The sequence below is a fragment of the Musca vetustissima genome, unplaced genomic scaffold (genome assembly GCF_032173495.1).
Source record: "Musca vetustissima isolate MV318-11 ecotype Yass unplaced genomic scaffold, APGP_CSIRO_Mvet_v1 utg102011, whole genome shotgun sequence".
In the NCBI taxonomy this organism is placed as follows: Eukaryota; Metazoa; Arthropoda; class Insecta; order Diptera; family Muscidae; genus Musca; species Musca vetustissima.
The window spans coordinates 3448-25476 of NW_026878988.1; the positions used below are offsets into that span (position 1 = coordinate 3448).

General features: G+C 37.1%; 1 protein-coding gene across 1 annotated transcript; it reads right to left on the reverse strand.

Moving 5' to 3' along the window:
- Nucleotides 1-5371: 5371 nt before the first annotated feature.
- LOC133323802 (metabotropic glutamate receptor-like) lies at nt 5372-19536 on the reverse strand. Its single transcript, XM_061532701.1, has 8 exons — nt 19516-19536; nt 18808-18998; nt 16136-16270; nt 11884-12046; nt 11448-11661; nt 8697-8848; nt 5856-6478; nt 5372-5813 (listed from the first exon to the last, which is right to left on the reverse strand). Exons 1-8 carry the CDS (start codon nt 19534-19536, stop codon nt 5372-5374), a joined length of 1941 nt encoding a protein of 646 aa, XP_061388685.1.
- Nucleotides 19537-22029: the final 2493 nt, after the last annotated feature.

Here is a 22029-nt window from a genome sequence, read left to right on the forward strand (position 1 = left end):
GATGGAGCACACTCATGTCTTTCTGCTACCTATGATAAATTTCATTTCATTCGGGCAGACGCAGACGACTGCGTACCATGGGACAAATTTATGGAAAACGATTTAACACTAGAAAGACGGGAATTTTGTATATACCTATATTGCCTAAAATCGGTCAAAATGACCTCATTCTGAAAGAATTTTTAATGTCTAAAGAAAATTTTTTAACGATATTTTTAAATTAAATTTCAAAAAGGTCAAAACAAAAGTCACCAAATTTTAAAAAGCTGGGTCATAATATATAAAATTGTTTTTGTACTTGAAATTGAAAAACGGTCATAATGACTGCCTTCGGCAATCTAGTTTTAAGGGAACCCCCCCATTCCCGATTTGGTAAATCATTACCAATGCTTGTTAAGGTGTGTAACCTTGCACATATATAATTGAAGATTTAAAAAAGAAGAAAAATAATTTACAAAAAAAAATTTGTAGTTGTTTTTTGTAATTAAAGAAAAGTTCTTATTTTTGATGGCGGGCATGATAACTCCTCACTGGAACATCGGAATCCGAAAATTCCAACGGTGTTAGAAAGAGGACATGTCTGGCTCTCGTATGAACTAGGATTATTGACTTCGCTCTAAAATTAACAAAATGGTGGACCTTTGAAAAAATATTTTTGGAAAATCGCAGATTTTTTTTTTACCAAAAACTAAGTTAATAAACAAGGAAGATCTTCATCGATTGGCTTTATCCTAATTAATACGATAGCTATACACTCACAGAGAAACGTGTAAAAATTTGAAATCGATTGGGTTATTAGTTTTTGAGTTATCGCGACCGCCATTCGCAAAAAAAATGTTTAGAGAAAAACGCGTTTAAAGTTTGAGAAGCCCCTCAGCTGTCACTTGATGCAGACACAATAAATCGGCTATATCTTCAAGAGTTCTTAAGATTTTCACTTGAAATTCTGTAGGGACATTCAAACATTAGTGTAGATTCGAATTATATATTTTTACCCCCCAAAAAGGGGGAGGGGTTCCCCTTAAAGCAAAATTGTTACACGATATTCGGTACGCCGCAGTGATAAAAATTTAATTTCAATCAGACACCTGTTCGAAATACATATGAAAGCTATAACTGCATCTGTATCAATTTCAACAAACCGCAATTCAAGTCTCAATTTGATTTGTGCAAAATTTCGTGTTAATCGGACAAACATTAGGAATTTGGTGTACCATTAAGGTAAAATCGGACGAATGTATATGTGGGAGCTATATCGAAATCGGAACCGATTTTTTCTGAAACTTACCACACATCATTGTAGACTCAATTCAGTACGCTATGCCAAATTTCGTGGAAATCGAAGGATATATAGGGACTTTGGTGCACTATTTACCTTAAATCGAAAGAAAATATATATATGGGAGCTTTATCTAAATCTGAACCGATTTTCACAAAATTTAACAGACATCGTTCTAGATCTTATTCAGTACGCTATGCCAAATTTCGTGCAAATCGACTTTGGTGCACCATTTACATAAAATCGGACGAAAATATTTGGGAGCTATATCTAAATCTGAACAGATTTCTACGACATTTAACAGACATCGTTCTAGACCTTATTCAGTGCGCTATGCCAAATTCCGAGCAAATCGAAGGATATATAAGGACTTTGGTGCACTATTTACCGTAAATCGGATGAAAATATATATGGGAGCTATATATAAATATGAAACGATTTCCACACAATTTAACAGATATCGTTCTAGACTTAATTTAGTACGCTGTGCCAAATTTGGTGCAAATCGAAGGATATATAGGGTTATTGGTGCACCACATACATAAAATCGGACGAAAATATACATGGGAGCTATATCTAAATCTGAACCGATTGTCACGAAATTTAACAGACAACGTTCTAGACTTAATTTAGTACGCTGTGCCAAATTTCGTGCAAATCGAAGGATATATAGGGACTTTGGTGCATCATATACATAAAATCGGATAAAATTATTCATGGGAGCTATATCTAAATTTGAACCGATTTTCTCGAAATTTAACACACATAATACTAGACCCTATTCAGTACCCTATGCCAAATTTCGAGCAAATCGAAGGATATATAGGGACTTTGGTTCACCATTTACATAAAATCGGACGAAAATATATATGGGAGCTATATCTAAATCTGAACCGATTTTTCAATCGATTTCAATGCGGTTCGTCTTTGGGCCAAATAAAGCAGCTGTGCCAAATTTCATACAATTCGAATCAAAAATGCGACCTGTACTTTGTTTACAATTTAACATGGACAGAGGGACGGACGGACATGCATAAATCGACTCAGATAGTGATTCTATGCATATTCTCAATGGGAACCATGTATCTATCTCGTTTCCTTTTAACTGTGACTAACATATGCACAAAGACATAATACCCTGTACCACAGTGTATCCACGCCTTTGGTAGCTACTTGAAAAAATATTTTTGAAAAATCCACGCTTATGGTATCTACTTGAAAAAATATTTTTAAACCAGTGTGCGGAGCAGTATAGTCGGACGAGGCCTACCATACGATACCCTACACAACTACCACGGAACTCTAACTTTCTGCGGATGTTTATTCCGAGCCTGGGCAATATTTCGTGACTTTGCACCATCTTGCCCGATTACAGGTCAACAGCACCTCTTCCTTACACTGACATATTTTCCGGATATTACTAATATTCAGTACAGTCCTTGAAATTACTTCTCCAGACTCCCTTCACCGTTGTTTGTATGGTGATGTTCGTTATAACTGTATAAATTGCGGCACATCTGAAGGCAATACTGTCATTGAGATTCGTAATTTCTTGGGAGAAAAATACATCCGTCGCATTCAAATGGCTTCTGGAGTAACAGTTGCTAATTCCACTGCTCAAAAAGACGAACTTATTGTCGAAGTTAACGACATTGAGGCTGTATCGGGATCTGCAGATCTGATTCAACAATCAACCACTGTCCAAATCGACTAGAATAAACCACAAAAAATTAAGTTTTTGGTCCACTTCATTCCAATATTATTATGTGATCATCACCGAAAATTATAGGCGCTGTCCTTGACCATAACTGGAACCTCATGGAAAATTTCAAATCGATCAGCGTTATACTTCGGCCCTCTAGTGTGGTAATGGGTTACTAAATAATATATGAATACGTCTGCACCTGTAAATATTTATGTGTAACTCCCACATCCGAGTACATAGGACAATATAATTGCTATCAATTTAAAGGTCAACCACTCATCTTGTAAGTAATATCAACTTCTCGGGTCTATGTCATTCAGGGGTAAATATATATGCTATAGAATACAAATTTTGTCATTTTTCACACAAAAGTCAGAATCCATTTGACCAGCAAAGTATTGATCGATTATTATCAAAACATACATGCTTATTCTTTGACCCGATTCCCTTCTCTGTGTAAAAATTCGCAATATTTGGGCCAAATTGCGGCCTCTGAATCGATCAGAAAAACCAACAAAAATTAAGTATTTGGTCCATTTCATCCCCTAAATATTAACCGATCTTTACTCAAAAACAATAGGGGTCTTCATTGGCCAGAACCCATCCTACATGCAAAATGTCGTGAAGATTGATACATAACTGTGGCCTGTATCGTGTTTACAAATTATAATGGACAGACAGTCGGACGGACACACATGTCTAGATCGACTCAGCTAGTCGAGATATGACGATCGGTATACTTAAAGGTGGGTCTAGGACAGTGATGTACACGGTGAGAGGATGTCAATTTGTAAATGTATTTGTGAGGCTAGTACACAAAGCTAAAGGAGTCAACAACAAAGTTCGGTCTTTTTTACGTCGTCACTATCGCTGTCCATCTTCAATCTTTAAAAACCAAATTCGAAATGAAGTTTTGTTGATTTTTTTGTGGTCTAGGAGCTTCACACCGATCAAACGTACATGTTTGACGTGTTTGGGCCGCTTAAGCGTAGCCGCAAAATGATGCACACCACCATAGACATGTTTACTCGTTCAAGTCTCAACGACGACTAAACAAATGAGCGTAAGAATCCGTGTGAGTTGAGCTGACAGCTAGAGTACAAGGGCGTGCATCCCTGGTCTAGGACCAATATTTCACTGCGTTACAAACTATTGGGGCTGCACAAAGCTATAATACCCTGTAGGGTATAATTAACAAAATTAAAAAAAAATAATAAGTGATACAAAACTAGAAATTTAAAAATTTAAAAAATAAAATATATATATTTTTTTAATATGTTGAAGCATTATTCCATAGTTCAACAATTTTGTAAACTAAAAATATTTACATTTATTTATGTTTTTTTGTTATACAGTCTAACTAAATTTTTTGGGTGGAAAACATATAGATTCATATAAACAACACTAGAAATATTTATAAGAATATATTATATATTATACACATTTTTAGTCGAATATTTATGACTTAGCATAACATCTTTTTTATAAATCGATTTTTTTTAAAGCAGTCACATTGGTTTTTTTTTTTGATTTCTATGTACAATTGTTATTTTTTTTTATTTCTTTAAAAGAGCCGGAGAGCTGGAGGCATTTAATTGGGTAAAAAAAATAAACAAAATTTTTATAAAGAAAATAACAAAAAAAAAAAAAACAGAAAAATAAATAAATAAATAAATAAATACAATAAAAAAACATTTAGGACATAAATTCGTTTTTAAAAAACAATATATTAAAAAAAAATTATTAAATATTATTTCTTATATAAAAAGAATGTTTAAATATGTATTTAAATAATAATAATTATTAAATAAATAAATTTATTAAATAATTTTCATTTTTTTATTTTTTCTTATAAAAAAAAAATATTTCTTTGAAAATTTTAATTTTTTTATATTAAAAAAAAAATATATTTAAAACAATTTTTAATAGAAAACTGTGTTTATAGAATATTATTTTTTTCGGAAAAATAAAAAGAAATTAATAATTAAAATTATTAAATATTTTTTACGAAAAATTTTAAAGAAAATTATTATTTTTGGAAAAAAAAACCAAAAAATATTCTCCTTTCCGGTTCTCCCATATTTTTGGAGGATTTTTTTTTTGTTCACCAATTTCTTTTGGCCTACAGATTAGGTTTTATTTATAGCGTTCTACGTATCTCTGTATTAGGTTGTACGTATTATGTTTGCTTCCATGTATGCATATGTATGTATGTGTGTGTCTGATTTTATTCCCCTGTGTGTCTGTATTTGTTTCCTCTGTTTTGTTTGTTTATTATCCTAGCCTAAGTCCTTGTGGTATTCTCTTTACTAAATTCCTATGTGTTTTTGTTGTTAGTTTCACTTTTATTTTTGTTGATGTTGTTATTTTTCTTCATTCCACCTCTCCTATACAGGTATGGCACAACGTTTTTTACCCGTACTACTTTCACGACTTAGTGGAGGATTAAGTGGACTTACATTATTGTTACTGGATTGTGAACCTTTGGTCGAGCCATTACGTGAGCATGACGATAGGCTGCCACCACTGCCTCCGCCAGTGGCACAAGCTGTCTTACCCACACTATTGGTAACTGCAGTCATGGATGCAGGATTTGCTGTTGTCGTCCTTAAACTACTGCTGTCTCCTGTCACCGTTGTTGCTGTTGCAGCATTTCCATTCTCCGCTGCCGCCGCCGTTGGTTTACGTAAATTATCTGAAGACTTTGAGTTGCAAATAGGTTGTGTGGGCTCAGCAACATGTTGCTCACTGCTTCTCGCCGTGTTGCTGAGAATTGCCGCTGCTGCGGCTAATGTTGCTCCCGGTGTTGGTGGTGAGTCGCTGCTGCTGCTGTAATAATTGCCGGATAATGGCTATAAACTTGTTGTCAGCACGGTCTTGGCATTATGCGTTGTTGTCGATTCGTTGCATTTGGTCGATGTTGTCGTCACAGGGAGTGTAGGTGGAGGTGGTTGTGGGGCCACATGATTATATGCCGGTGGCTGTGCACCCGTACTCACCACCACTCCATTTAAACTATTCGCTATGGCATTTGCCGTGCAGTTATTCAACGAATGTTGCTGCTGATTGATTTTATTATTGTTGGCCACCACCTGTGCCTCATTAGCCTCCGTGGCCATTGAATTATTTTCGGGATGCGCCCCCATTTCTTGCTGCTGCTTATCGTTGTGATTATTATTTGGCACATATTGATCGGCGTAGGGTATTTGCTGATAGCTACCACTATCCAAATTGGTGAATATACTCGATGATATTGTAATGGTCTGTGTGGCCATTTCACACAGTTTCTTCTTTTGACTAACACTACTGTGTTCGGTGTTGGTGGGTGTGATATGTTTTTGAATTTTCTCCTCTTGGGCACAAGTTGCGGCCGTGACCACCGCAGCTGCCATCATTGAAGAGGGCCCAGTATTGGCCGTGCGATGGATATGGGAGCGCGGAGGCATCATACTTTGTCGAACATTTCGCTCGGGGCGTATGAGGATTATATAAAGCTGGAAAGAGAGAGGGGGAGGAGAGAAAGGGGAACATTAGAAATCAGAAGATAAATAAGAAAAATCAGTAAGGAAAGTAGTAAAGTCGAACTGGGCCGACTATATGGTACCCTTCACCACTTTGGGTATGTTGTACATATGTATCCTTACAATTGTATGACAACGATCCCTCGAAGGAACATACACCCTCCTGCAACCTATGCTAAATTTAATTTCAATCGGGCAGATTTAGAATCGTTTGCGTACACTGGGACGAATTTACGTTGTGCAAAATTTCGTGTCAATCAGACAAACATTAGGAGTCTGGTGCACAATTTACTTAAAATCGGACGAAAATACATATGTGGAACCTATATCTAAATCTGAACCCATATTCTCGAAACTTTACACACCTTATTCTAGACTCAATTCGTTACGCCAGGCTAAATTTGGTGGAAATCGAAAAATATATTCGGACTTTGATGCACCATTTACCTTAAATCGGACGAAAATATATATGGGAGCTATATCTAAATCTCAACAGATTTTCACGAAACTTAGCACACATCATTCTAGGCTTAAGTCAGTACGCTGTGCAAAATTTCGTGAAAATCTAAAGACATTTAGGGACTTTGGTGCACAATTTACCTTAAATCGGACGAAAATATATATGGGGGCTATATCTAAATCTGAACCGATTTTTACGAAACTAAGCGCACATCATTCTAGGCTTAAGTCAGTACGCTGTGCAAAATTTCGTGCAAATCGAAAGATACATAGGGACTTTGGTGCACCATTTACATAAAATCGGACGAAATTATATATAGGAGCTATATCTAAATCTGAACCGATTTCAGTGAAACTTTGCACACATCATTCTAGAACTTATTCATTATGCTATGCCAAATTTTGTGCAAATCGAAACATATATAGGTACTTTGGTGCACCATTTACCTTAAATCGGACGAACATATATATAGAGCTATATCTAAATCTGATCCAATTTTCAAGAAACTTAGCACACATCACTCTAGGCTTAATTCAGTACGTTATGCCAAATTTCGTGCAAATCGAAAGATACATAGGGACTTTGGTGCACCATTTACCTTAAATCGGACGAATCTATATATGGGAGCTATATCTAAATCTGAACCGATTTTCACGAAACTTAGCACAAATAATTCCAGGCTTATGTCAGTACACTGTGCCAAATTTCGTGCAAATCGGAAGATATAAAGGGAGTTTGGCGCACATTTTACCTTAAATCGGACCAAAATATATATGGGAGCTATATCAAAATCTGAGCCGATTTTCATGAAACTTAGCACACATTATTCTAGACCTAATGCAGTATGCTGTGCAAAATTTCGTACAAATCGCAAGATTTATCGGGACTTTGGTGCACAATTTACCTTAAATCGGACGAAATTATATATGGAAGCTATATCTAAATCTGAACCGACTTTCACGAAACTTAGCATACATCATTCTAGGCTTAAGTCAGTACGATGTGCAAAATTTCGTGCAAATCGAAAGACATTTAGGGACTATTGTGCACTATTTGCCTTAAATCGGACCATAATATATATGGGAGCTATATCTAAATCTGAACAGATTTTCACGAAACTTTATACATATCATTCTACTCTTAATTCAGTACGCTATGCAAAATTTCGATCAAATCGAAAGATATATGGGGACTTTAAATCTGAAGAAAATATACATAGGAGCTATATCTATATCTGGACCGATTTTTCCCAATCTGAAAAATTAAGAAAATTATTTTTTAAAAAATCCACGTCCCTTCTTAGTACCTAATATATATTTTTTTAAATTACTCACCTACTGTTAGTCCCTGAAATTTATATATGTCTATAAAGCCCTCCTATGTTTAACATTGTAACCCTTCCCTCTGAAGACCTTCAATTTCTACAATATATTTTCTTGTATACTAAATTATTACCCCCAAAATGTTATCTTATTAAACTATTATACAATATCCCTTAGGACATTAATCTAATATTACACACATTTATTCCCCCAGATCCACCTTTCCCCTGCCCATATCTATAAATCCTCCTTTCGGCACCATCTGCTCTATGAGCACGCACACAAATTTATTGTCTCCCAAATACAACCTAATTATCCTCATAAATTCCTGATTTCTTATTATCATCCCATCCCATGTCACCGTCTCACACCCCGTGGGAGTAAAGGCCTGCCATATGAGCAAACTTACCTTTGGTGAAAATAAACATGCTATCGTTACACTGGCCGATAAACTAATCGTTACCGACATCGATGTTATCCTCAGTGGTACATGATTGGCTGTACCAAAGTAGAGCGGGACAAAGGCCAGCCAAATGACACAGGTGGTGTACATGGTAAAACCTGTAGGGAATAGAGGGAAGAGAAAGACAAAAGCAAATAAATAAAAATGTAATGAATTGTAACAAATTTATTGAACAAATTAAAGGAAAAGACGTTGATAAGGATCGTTAGCAGGCGAAAAATGAAGCAGCTGTGGATCATAAGCTGTAAAAGAATTTGTGTTGAAGAGAGTTTTGTCATTATAGATAATTTTTACATTAATTTTAACAAATCCACGCCTAATAGTAGGTAATGAAATTTGGCTTTTAAAATTCCACGCCTAATAGTAGGTAATGAAATTTGGCTTTTAAAATTCCACGCCTAATAGTAGGCCATGAAATTTGGCTTTTGAAAAATCCACGCCTAATAGTAGGCCATGAAATTTGGCTTTTAAAATTCCACGCCTAATAGAAGGCCATGAAATTGGGCTTTTAAAAAATCCACGCCTAATAGTAGGCCATGAAATTTGGCTTTTAAAAAATTCACGCCTAATAGTAGGCCATGAAATTTGGCTTTTAAAAAATCCACGCTCAATAGTAGGCCATGAAATTTGGCTTTAAAAAATCCACGCCTAATAGTAGGCCATGAAATTTGGCTTTTAAAAAATCCACGCCTAATAGTAGGCCATGAAATTTAGCTTTTAAAAAATCCAAGCCTAATAGTAGGCCATGAAATTTGGCTTTTAAAAAATCCACGCCTAATAGTAGGCCATGATATTTGGCTTTTAAAAAATCCACACCTAATAGTAGGCCATGAAATTTGGCTTTTAAAAAATCCACGCCTAATAGTAGGCCATGAAATTTGGCTTTAAAAAAATCCACGCCTAATAGTAGGCCATGAAATTTGGCTTTTAAAAAATCCACGCCTAATAGTAGGCCATGAAATTTGGCTTTTAAAAAATCCACGCCTAATAGTAGGCCATGAAATTTGGCTTTTAAAAAATCCACGCCTAATAGTAGGCCATGAAATTTGGCTTTTAAAAAATCCACGCCCAATAGTAGGTAATGAAATTTGGCTTTTAAAATTCCACGCCTAATAGTAGGCCATGAAATTTGGCTTTTAAAAAATCCACGCCTAATAGTAGACCATGAAATTTGGCTTTTAAAAAATTTACGCCTAATAGTAGGCCATGAAAGTTGGCTTTTAAAAAATCCACGCTCAATAGTAGGCCATGAAATTTGGCTTTAAAAAATCCACGCCTAATAGTAGGCCATGGGAGGGCTTATTTAGGCCTCCTAAAAAATTATTTTAAAAAATCCACGCCTAATAGTAGGCCATGAAATTTAGCCATGATATTTGGCTTTTAAAAAATCCACACCTAATAGTAGGCCATGAAATTTGGCTTTTAAAAAATCCACGCCTAATAGTAGGCCATGAAATTTGGCTTTTAAAAAATCCACGCCTAATAGTAGGCCATGAAATTTGGCTTTTAAAAAATCTACGCCCAATAGTAGGCCATGAAATTTGGCTTTTAAAATTCCACGCCTAATAGTAGGCCATGAAATTTGGCTTTTAAAAAATCCACGCCTAATAGTAGGCCATGAAATTTGGCTTTTAAAAAATTCACGCCTAATAGTAGGCCATGAAATTTGGCTTTTAAAAAATCCACGCCTAATAGTAGGCCATGAAATTTGGCTTTTAAAAAATCCACGCCTAATAGTAGGCCATGAAATTTGGCTTTTAAAATTCCACGCCTAATAGTAGGCCATGAAATTTGGCTTTTAAAAAATTCACGCCTAATAGTAGGCCATGAAATTTGGCTTTTAAAAAATCCACGCCCAATAGTAGGCCATGAAATTTGGCTTTAAAAAATCCACGCCTAATAGTAGGCCATGAAATTTGGCTTTTAAAAAATCCACGCCTAATAGTAGGCCATGAAATTTAGCTTTTAAAAAATCCATGCCTAATAGTAGGCCATGAAATTTGGCTTTTAAAAAATCCACGCCTAATAGTAGGCCATGAAATTTGGCTTTTAAAAAATCCACGCCTAATAGTAGGCCATGAAATTTGGCTTTTGGAATATCCATGCCTAATAGTAGGCCATGAAATTTGGCTTTTAAAAAATCCACGCCTAATAGTAGGCCATGGAATTTGGCTTTTAAAATATCCACGGCTAATAGTTGGCCATGACAATTGATTTTTAAAAATCCTAGGCTAATAGTCGGCCATAAAATTGAATTTAAAAAAATCCACGCCTAACAGTAGGCCTTGAAAATTAAGTTTTAAGAATCTACGCCTAAAAGTAAGTCTTGATAAATAATTTTTTTAAAATCTGCGCCTAATACTTGACTTTGAAATTTAATTTTAAAAACTTCACGCCTTAAAAATTCTCCGCTTGTTGATAGGCCTTGAAAATTTATTTTTCAAAAAATCTGCAGGTTAATGACAGTCCTTCTGTTTTTTTTAATCCACCTTCTTAAGGATCCTTGTAAATTTGTCGAATATCTCCTCATCCCTTTTTGAATACCCTCAACCCCGAAACACTTGATAACTTAATTTCCCTTCATTATCATCACTGACAAATGCCAGCTCTTAACACAATTTCATTTCACCTCCTGCTCCACAACTCTACCTCCCTTCCCCTTCATAACCATTGAACTCCACTCTTCCCATCACTTACCGATATGTTTCGATTCATTAAAAGCTTCCGGTATTTTGCGTGTCAGCACCGCATAGACCGTACACACCACAATCAATACAATCGGATAGAAGAAGGCGATGACATACGAAGCATCGATATACGAATCGCATACCAATAGGTTATCCTCGCGTGTCGGATGATGATGCATGGCATGTGAGGGTGCTATTAGCATCCAGACGCCATTTATCAATATCTGTTGTCATGGCAGAATGCAGCACGTGGATGAGGATGATGACGGGTGGGTGGCACAATGAAGTTGTTTTGGAAAAAAGAATGAATGAAAAAAGATTTTGAAATTACAAAATTAATTATTTATGCACAATATAGATGACAGATACATTATTTGTGTTAAGTGGAAAAGGGAATTTCTCCCCTTCCCCTCTCACTTTCTTTTCACAAAATTATCTTATCTTACCTGCACGGATATAAAAAATGAACATATCACCAATTGCGATTTGGGACTTATAAACGAGGGACGTTTTGCCGACTGCTTGCCTGCCTTAAAAATCCTGGCAATGCGATTCGTTTTGGTTAGCAGGGCGGCATAGACCACAGTGAAGCAGAAACCCACAGAGAATCTAAATGGTGAAGAGAAGATAAAAATAGAAATAAAAAAATTTTCAAAATTGTTAAAAATAAGTTTATGTAAAATTTAACATCCGTGCAGGCACATGCAGGGAGTTCTAAAATGTGGTAATAAAACAACTTTTTCATTTCAATAAAAAATGGAAATGGAAGAGATTTGGATAATAAAAAAGTAAAGAAGTTACAGGATTTATGGGGTTTGTTGCATTTTATGGCCATAAACCAGTTTTAAAGGAAGAGGAATGGAAATATGAACAAATTTTTTTTATTGGAAAGTTTAAACCAGAAAGAATGTTTTTTTTAATCCACGCCTAAAGATAGGCCTTAAAATTTTTTTTTTTTAAATCCACGCCTAAAGATAGGCCTTCAAATTTTTTTTTAAATCCACGCCTAAAGATAGGCCTTCAAATTTTTTTTTAAAAAAATCCACGCCTAAAGATAGGCCTTCAAATATTTTTTTAAAAAATCCACGCCTAAAGATAGGCCTTCAAATATTTTTTTAAATAATCCACGCCTAAAGATAGGCCCTTAAACAATTTTTTAAAAAAATCCACGCCTAAAGATAGGCCCTAAAATATTTTTTTTTTAAAATTCACGCCTAAAGATAGGCCCTAACATATTTTTGTTTTTAAAAATCCACGCCTAAAGATAGGCCTTAAAATATGTTTTTTAAAAATCCACGCCTAAAGATAGGCCTTAAAATATTTTTTTTAAAAAATCCACGCTTAAAGATAGGCCTTGACATATTTTTTTTTTTAAAAATCCACGCCTAAAGATAGGCCTTAAAATATTTGTTTATAAAAAATCCACGCCTAATGATAGCCCTAGAAAAATATTTTTTTTTAATATCCACGACTTATTTACTTACTTAGCTGGCTTGGGACAGAACTTTCATTCCATAAGCCGAGCTTAGAAAAGATTTCCAGGCGCGTCGGTCTTTTGCACAGTTTTTCCAATTTGTAAGACCATATTCGGCAATGTTGTCTTCCACTTCATCTTTCCATCTTATTCGCGGCCTTCCCTTGAACCATAAGCTGGTTCGCTTTTATATGCCTTCTGGAATGGGGCATCTTCATATATTCTCACAACATGACCTAGCCAACGTAGTCGCTGCAGCTCAGTACGTCCAACAATGCCGATGTCCGAGAATAGCTGGTACAACTCATGGTTCATTCGACGGCGATATTCACCGTCAACGCAGATCGACCGGTAGATCTTTCGGAGAATTTTTCTCTCAAACACTCCAAGAGCTGCCTCATCTGCTTGTGCAAGTACCATGCTTCAGATCCATATAACAGTACGGGTAGTATCAGCGTCTTGTAGAGTGTGAGTTTGGTCTGGAGGGAGGTAGCCTTGCTTTTGAGTTGTTTACTCAGACCATAGTAGCATCGGTTGGTCATCGTTATCCTTCTCTGAATTTCAAATCTGATGTCATTCGTTTTATTTATGGCGGTACCAAGGTACATAAAATCTTTGACTACCTCGAAGCTGTAGTTCTCAAGTTGCACAGTTGGTCCGAGTCTACTGGACGTTTTGCGCGTTGATACCATCAGCTTGGTCTTCTCGCCGTTTACCACTTTGGCAGACTCCTTCTCAATTTGCTCACAGGTGGCTGCTACTGCTCTCTACGTTCGATCCATTATGTCGATGTCATCGGCGTAGGCGAGTAACATGTGTTGTTGTGTGTACAGAGTGCCATTGCTGTTCACTTTTACCTCTCGTATGACCTTTTCCACCAGGATGATAAAAAGGTCACACGACAAACTATAACCTTGTCTGAATCCACGTTCGGTAATAAAGGGCTCCGAGAGGTCCTTTCCGACTTTAACAGCTGATCTTGTGCCAGTTAAAGTTATCCTGTATAGCCAAATAATTTTTCAGGAATGCCAAATGCAGGCATGGTTTTATACGCCTCTGAACGGAGGGCTCTCGAATGCGGCTTTTTAGTCGATGAATAGATGGAATGTGTCGATGTGTTTTTCGTGGGTTTTTTTCAGGATTTGGCGTAGAGTGAAAATCTGGTCAATGGTGGATTTTCCAGGTCTGAAGCCGCATTGGTATGGTCCAATAATGTCATTGACCATTGGCTTCAGTCGTTCGCGCAGTATGCTGGATGGCATTTTATATGCGATGGGAAGGAGTCTAATTCCTCTATAGTTGGCACATATAGTCTTGTCTACTTTTGCAGTATGCTGAGGTTTCAATCATTGGGTATGCATTTTTCTAGCCAGATTGTACTAATCAGCTGGTGCAAGCTCCTTACAAGCATCTGACTACCAGTCTTGAATAGAACGGCTTGTAACCCATCGGCTTTATTATTCTTCAGCCGATTGATTGCTATTCTGACTTCATCTTGGTGGTATACACTTTATACCGTCATCACATATTGGTTCTGGGGTATCCTCTTCACCACTACTATTTGATACCAGAAGTTTTTCAAAATGCTCCTTCCAGATCCTCAGCACGCTGTCTGTATCAGTCACCAGGTTTCCTTCTTCATATCTAGAAGAGGATTTTCCTGCACCAAAGCCTTCGGTTTGGTATTTTATCCGTTGGTAGAATTTTCGGACTTCATTCTGACTCCTGTACATCTCGATTTGCTCACGTTCACGTTTTTCTTTTTCTTCCTTCTTTTTTCTGAAAATATGTGTCTGCTCTCTCCTTTTCTCCCGATAGTTCTCCTTCACATTACGAGTTGCTACTGTCTGCAGGGTTGCCTTATACGCTGTAGCATTACGATACTCATGATCGTACCAGGGATATCATGATGATGGTCTTTGGTACCCATGTGTTGCTTTTGCTGCAGTTTGTGGGGAGTGGGCAATTCTCTGCCATTGTGCTTCTATACTATTATCGGGACAAGGGTTGCTTTCGTCAAGCAGTTGGGTAAGTTATACAGAATACCAGGGATATCATGATGATGGTCTTTGGTACCCATGTGTTGCTTTTGCTGCAGTTTGTAGGGAGGGGACAATTCTCTGCCATTGTGCTTCTATATTATTATCGGGACAAGGGATGCTTTCGTCAAGCAGTTGCGAAAGTTGAGCGGAGTAGACTTCTGCTATCTGTTGTGTTTGCAGCTTTTCGACGTCAGATTTCCGTGTTACATTAGATCGCACCTTTGCTGCTACATTACGGGACGGGTGCGTACCTTGGCTGCCACAAGGTAATGGTCCGAATCGATATTCGCTCCCCGGATCGATTTGACGTCTAAAACACTGGATGAATGCCTTCCGTCTATCACAAAATGATCGATTTGATTTCTCGTTGTTCGATCGGGAGAAATCCAAGAGGCCTTGTGTATATCGAGATACATGAATTCGGGGCTGTTTTTTTTGCTGCCGCGAAGTCAATCAACCTCATGTCGTTGTCTGATGTTGCTTCATGGAGGCTGAATTTTCCGACGCTGGGGTCAAAGATATTTTCCCTTCCGATTTTTGCTTTAAAATCTCCTAGCGGAATTTAAATGTCGTGGATTTTTTAAAAAATTAAATTTTAAGGCCTATCATTGGGCATGGATTTTTTTAATTTAATTTTCAGGGCCTACCATTAGGCGTGGATATAAATATATATATTTATGATGCCTATATGCAGCCGTGGATTTTTAAAAAAATATATTTTGATGGTTTGTCATCACTTCAAGTTTAAAAATTTATTTTCAATTCACCTCCACACCAAAACAATTTCCTCCATGTACATTTAAATCCCCAACCGAAATTACCAAAAACAAACTCCCAAAAATAAGCATAATTCTATTTGAATATTAACAAAAAATATTCAGCGATTTGAGTGTAAAAATCACAGCACTACATTAACAGGCATCAGAGACCGAATTACAAAACAGATCAAACACAACGCAACAACAAACCATCGCATCAGCCAGCCAACCAACCAAACATTCTGCAGGCAAAGCTATGGCATCAACAGCATTCATGTATACATTATCAGTGTAATGGTTGGATGGTTTGTTGCTTGGGCACGTGACTGGGAGGGAAAACGAAACAAATCTCACACGCACACACTCACATACAAACATAACGAAACGCAAAAAAAAACAATATTTCCACCAAAAATGTACTTACCTTTGTATGGCACACACCACATTTGTCGGCTTCAGTACCAGGGCAAATGTGACCGCATAACACATCAGTATGCCTGCCAGGAGAATATAGCTTAACTCCCTGCCGGATGCCCGGACAATTGGTGTGTCATTGTGTCTGCGGATGTGGTTAGTTCGTAATGGTCATTTCATTCCATTGCATCGCAGCATCATCATCATCATCGGTAGCATCGTTGAATAGGCAGCCAGGCAACAAATGTGTGTAAAAATAGTTGCAGTTGCCATAATGTTGCAGATTTTGAAAAGAGGAAAAAGGAGAGAGAGGTGGAAAATATCATTATAAGTGCTAATGAAAATTTAATATCATTTTAATAGCTAGGATTTAAGGCGAAATATTTTTGGAAATTATGTGAAAAATTTTTGCGGGTTAGACAAAAGTGGCAGTTTTTGGTGGCATGGAATGTCTAGTGAAGAGGTGGGACAGGAAATGTTTTAATGGGTCATAACGGATAAGGGGAATTTGTAAAAAAAATTACATTTCAAGGGCCTAAATAAGGTGTGTTTTTTTCAACAAATATTTTTTCAGGGACTCGAAAAAGGCTTCAAATTTTAGAACTATTTTTTCAAGGGTCATATATAGACGTGATTTTTTTAAATATTTTTTCATAGGCTAAACAAAGGCGTAGATTTTTATATTCTACACATCTATGTTGTCTGGGTATTATAGTGCAGCCCCAAGAGTTTGTAACGCCGCGAAATATTGGTCCTAGACCCACCATTAAGTATACCGATCGTCATATCTCGATTCGATGAATCGATCAAGACATGTGTGTCCGTCCGTCTGTTCATTATAATTTGCAAACACGATACAGGCCAATTGACCAATTTTCACGATTTTGCATGTAGGATGGGTTCTGGCCAATGAAGACCCCTATAGTTTTTGGTAAAGATCGGTTAATATTTAGGGGATGAAATGGACCAAATGTTTAATTTTTGTCGGGTTTTCTGGTCGCTTTAGAGGCCGCAATTATGGCACAAACATCGCGAATTCCTACATGGAGAAAGGGATCGGGCCAAAGAATAAGCGTGCCTGTTTCGATAAAGATCGGTCAGTATTTAGCGGGTCAAACGGACCCTGACTTTTGTGTGAAAAAATGACAAAATTTGTATTCTATAGCGTATATATTTACCCCTGAATGACATAGACCCGAGAAGTTGATATTATATCCAAGAGGAGTGGTTGACCTTTAAATTAATACCCATTATAATGTTGTATGTGCTCGGATGTGGGAGTTACACCTAAATATTTACAGGTATCTTCGTATCCGTATATTATTTAGTAACCCATTATCACTCTAGAGCGCGGAACTATAGCGCTTATCGCTTTGAAATGTTCCATAAGGTTCCAGTTATAGTCAAGGACAACGCCTATAATTTTCGGTGATGATCAGATAATAATTTTGGGAATGAAGTGGACCGAAAACTTAATTTTTTGTGTTATTTTCGAGTCGATATATATACCACAAATGAAAGCCGAACATCACAACACAACCCACGGTGAAGGGAATCTGGACAATAGCTGTACTGAATACTCGTAATATTCGGAAAATATGTCAGTGTGAGGAAGAGGTGCTGTTTACCTCTAATCGGGCAAGAGGATGCCAATATCACGAAATATTACCCAGGCTCGGAATAAACATCCGCAGAAAATTTGAGTTCCGTGGTAGTTGTGTAGGGTATCGTATGGTCGGCCCCGTCCGACTATACTGCTCCGCTCACTGGTTAATTGTTATGGTTTCGAGAAAAATATTTTTAGAAATTCCATTGAAAACTGTTTTTGCTCATTTCTAACAGCTCTAACACAGACACACACCACTTATAACATTATTGTAATAAGGAAATGTTATGTGGTTGTTATTAAAAAGGTCATTACTGTGTGTGTGCGGGACATTGTATAATGTGTAAGTTCAAAATTTTGCAACATTGTTGTTGAACACAATACGATTTTTTTTTTGGGTATTTAACCAAAACCAGGGAAAAATTGAAAAAAGGATAGTATTGGCCATGAGTTTAAGGTTAAATGTATTTTTGGTACATGGCCAAATATTTTGAAAATGTATTTTTTTTGTTTTTGCAAAAATAAATAGAATGTTCAGAATGTAATATAAGTTGGGAATTTTTGATGTTTAGAGGTATTTTGTGTTTTGGGAAAATGTATTTTTTAAGGATACTTTGGTTTGGCCATGAACTTAATGGACTTGCCCTGAAACATATTAAAATTTTTCAAACATTTTTGGTTCTCCCAAAAATTGTCTGACTCCTCAATTTAAAAATGCCAAGGAAAAGTTGTTGAAATTCCAACTCCTTGTTATCCTTGCCATTAAGGATACAACAAATGGAAAGCATACATCATCAGAAAAACGTAGTCAAGTGGCCAGTACAATAATATATAGTGGTATCAATGTCATGCTGGACATTATCAACTATGGGAGATGCATTTGTAATGTCCATGGACATTTGTTATTTACCCAAGTCGCTTGGCAGGATATTCTACGACATGGATATCTGAGCAAATATCGAAGACAATCACTTGGCCAAAAAAAATAAAATCTTGAAAAATAAAATAAATAAAATATATTTTTATACGTTCTTCCATTACGGACATACATTGATATCCTTAGTAGCTAAACTTACCTCACAAATACACCCACAACAAACAGTGTCACCAATATTCCGGTTGCACTAAATGCCATCGCCCCAATGGCCCATGCGGATTCGGGTCGTAAATAAACCTCTGGTATGGTTTGGCAATATTGTTTGGTGGCATCGGGTAATGTACCCAATTGACAGGTTAGACATTGGGTTTCATCGGTGGGGTGGCGAATCTGCAATAAAAATGGAGAAAAAACAAAAAAGATAATGAAAAAAGGATAATAAGAAAAAGGATTAAAACAAATAAATCTTCTTATAAAACTCTCGAGATATTAAAAATAGATTCCTAACTTTAATCTCTACACCTTTTTACCAAGAAGAAGAAAATTAACTCTATCCGCCCTCAAACAATTGTCCTATAAAATCGATTATATTTACACCCTTCCTAGCCCTCTCCAACAATATCTCACTCATTTTGTCCTTATCCTTACCAAGTTACCGTCATTTCTTCTTCCGCAAACTGAAAAGTTTTACAATAAATCATGTTTCCCATGGTAAGCCAAGAAGTCCCCAGAAGCAGTAGTTATACGGACAAGATATGACAACAAGAAAAATAACACTTACAGCAACAACAACAACAATTGCAAACCTAAAGTTAATGGTATAAATATACTGTCAGCTTATACATGAGTAATAACATGTGGTGTTTGTACACGTTTCCGGTGTAGCATTACGACCAAGCGAACCTACTGACATGGCTGCCACAATCATGTCAGGTTAACAAGCCATCGAGCATGACACAGACACACACACACTTACTCGTACTCAGGGAATATGAGAAGGAAATAATAGAAAAATAAATAAACAAGGAAAAAAAACATTGAAAATTGTTTTCAAGTGATTTCAAAATGTAATCGAAAAAATCCTGAAAGCAAACAAACTAATATCACATTGATTATTGGATTTTGAAGGGGAAAGCAGGAAATTTAATTTTTCCAAGAACAATAAACAGGCAGGGAGTTTTAAGAAATATTTTTTTTTTCAACCACTAAACATAGGCCTACACAACTATGTCGTCAGGGTATTATAGCTTTGTGCCGCCCCAAAAGTTTGTAACGTCGCGAAATATTGGTCCAAGACTCACCTTTAAGTATACTAGCTGAGTCGATCTAAACATGTGTGTCCGTCCGTCCGATACAGGTCACTGTTATGGACCAATCTTCACGAAATTGTGCATGTAAGATGGGTTCTGGCCAATGAAGGCCACTATTGTTTTTGGTAAAGATCGGTTAATATTTAAGGGATGAAAGGGACGAAATACTTTTTTTTTTGACCGTTTTTCTGGTCCCTCCAGAGGCCCCAAATACGGCCCGAACATAGCGAAATTTTACATGGAGAACCGAATCGGGCTGAAGAATAAGCAATGCTGTTTTGATAAAGATCTCTCAATATTTAGCGGGTTAAATGGGCCCTGACTTTTGGTGGAAAAATGACAAGACTGGTGGCCAGATGCTGGTCAGGAACATGCGTCAGCTGATTAGTACAATTTGGCTAGATGAATGCATGTCCAATGATTGGAACCTCAGCATCCTTTGTCCCGTGCACGAAAAAGGAGACAAGACGATATGTGCCAACTATAGAGGAATAAGCCTCGTTCCCATCGCATATAAAGTGCTATACAGTGTGCTATGTCATCGACACATACCACCTATTTGTCGACTATAAAGCCGCATTCGACAGCCCTATCCGTCCAGAGGTGTTTAAAGTCATGTCTACGTTCGGAATTCCTGCAAAATTAATACGGCTATGCAGGATAACTTTAAGTGGCACAATGTCAGCGGTTAAAGTAGGAAAGGACCTATCGGAGCCCTTCAATACCGAACGAGGATTCAGACAAAATGACAGTTTGTCGTGTGATCTTTTTAACATCATACGAGACGCAAAATTGAACAGAAATGGCACACTGTACACCAAACAACACATGTTCCTGGCCTACGCCGATAACATCGATATAATGGGTCGAACGTTACGAGCGGTAACAGCCACCTTTGAACAAATTGCGTAGGAGTCTGCCAAAGTGAGTTTGGCAGTAAATGGCGAGAAGACCAGTCTGATGATATCAATGCGCAAGACGTCCAGTAGATTCGGACCAACTGTGGAATTTGAGAACTACAGCTTCGAGTTAAAGACTTTAGATACCTTGGTACCGCCATAAATAAAACGACTGACATCAGTTTTGAAATTCGGAGAAGGAGTGTGATGGCCAACAGATGCTACTATGGTCTAAGTAAGTAGTTTAGAAGCAAGGCTACTTCCCGCCAGACCAAACTCACACTTTACAAGACGCTGATACTACCCGTGCTATTATATGGATCAGAAGCATGGTTACTTGCGTAAGCAGATGAGGCAGCTCTTGAGGTGTTTGAAAGAAAAATTCTCCGAAAGATCTACGGGCCGATCTGCGTCGACGGTGAATATCGGCGTCGAATGAACCATGAACTGTACCAGCTATTCTCGGACATCGACATAGTCAGTCGTATTGAGCTGCAGCGACTACGGTGGCTAGGCCATGTTGTGCGGATGAATGAGAATGCCCAAGCTCAAAAGGCATATAAAAACGAGCCTACTCATGGTTCCCGTAGAAGGGGAAGGCCACGAATTAGATGGAAAGACCAAGTAGAAAAGAACATCCTGGAACGTGGTCTTCCAAATTTGAGGATTTGCGTACAAGACCGACGCGATTGGAAATCTTTTTTAAGCTCGGCTTATGGAACAACCGTTCTGTAACAAGCCAGCTAAGTAATGACAAAATTTGTATTCTATAGCGTATATATTTACTCCTGAAGGACATAGACCCCAGAAGTTGATAATATATCGAAGAGGAGTGGTTGACCTTTGAATTGATACCAATTATATTGTCGTATGTACTCGTATGTGGGAGTTGTGCAGGGTATCGTATGGTAGTTGTGTAGGGTATCGTATGGTCGGCCCGTCCGACTATACTGCTCCGCTCACTGGTTTACAAATATTTTTCTATATCTTCTTTGACAAAAATATTTTTAAACCAGTATGCGGAGCCGTATAGTCGGACGGGCCGACCATACGATAATCTACACAACTACCACAGAACTTTATCTTTCTGCGGATTTTTATTCCGAGCCTGGGTAATATTTCGTGACAATAGGGGTCTTCATTGGACAGAATCAATCCTACATGTAAAATTTCGTCCATAACTTTGGACTGTATCGTGTTTACTAATTGTAA

Excerpts from the sequence above, each read along its gene's own strand:
- LOC133323802 (XM_061532701.1), bottom strand. The coding sequence starts at position 19,536 with ATGATTGTGGCAGCCATGTCA. Across the intron at positions 18,999-19,515 it reads TGATTGTGGCAGCCATGTCA|ATTCGCCACCCCACCGATGA; the intron begins GTAGGTTCGCTT and ends TTTTTATTGCAG. Across the intron at positions 5,814-5,855 it reads ACGCATAATGCCAAGACCGT|CAGCAGCAGCGACTCACCAC; the intron begins GCTGACAACAAG and ends CAATTATTACAG.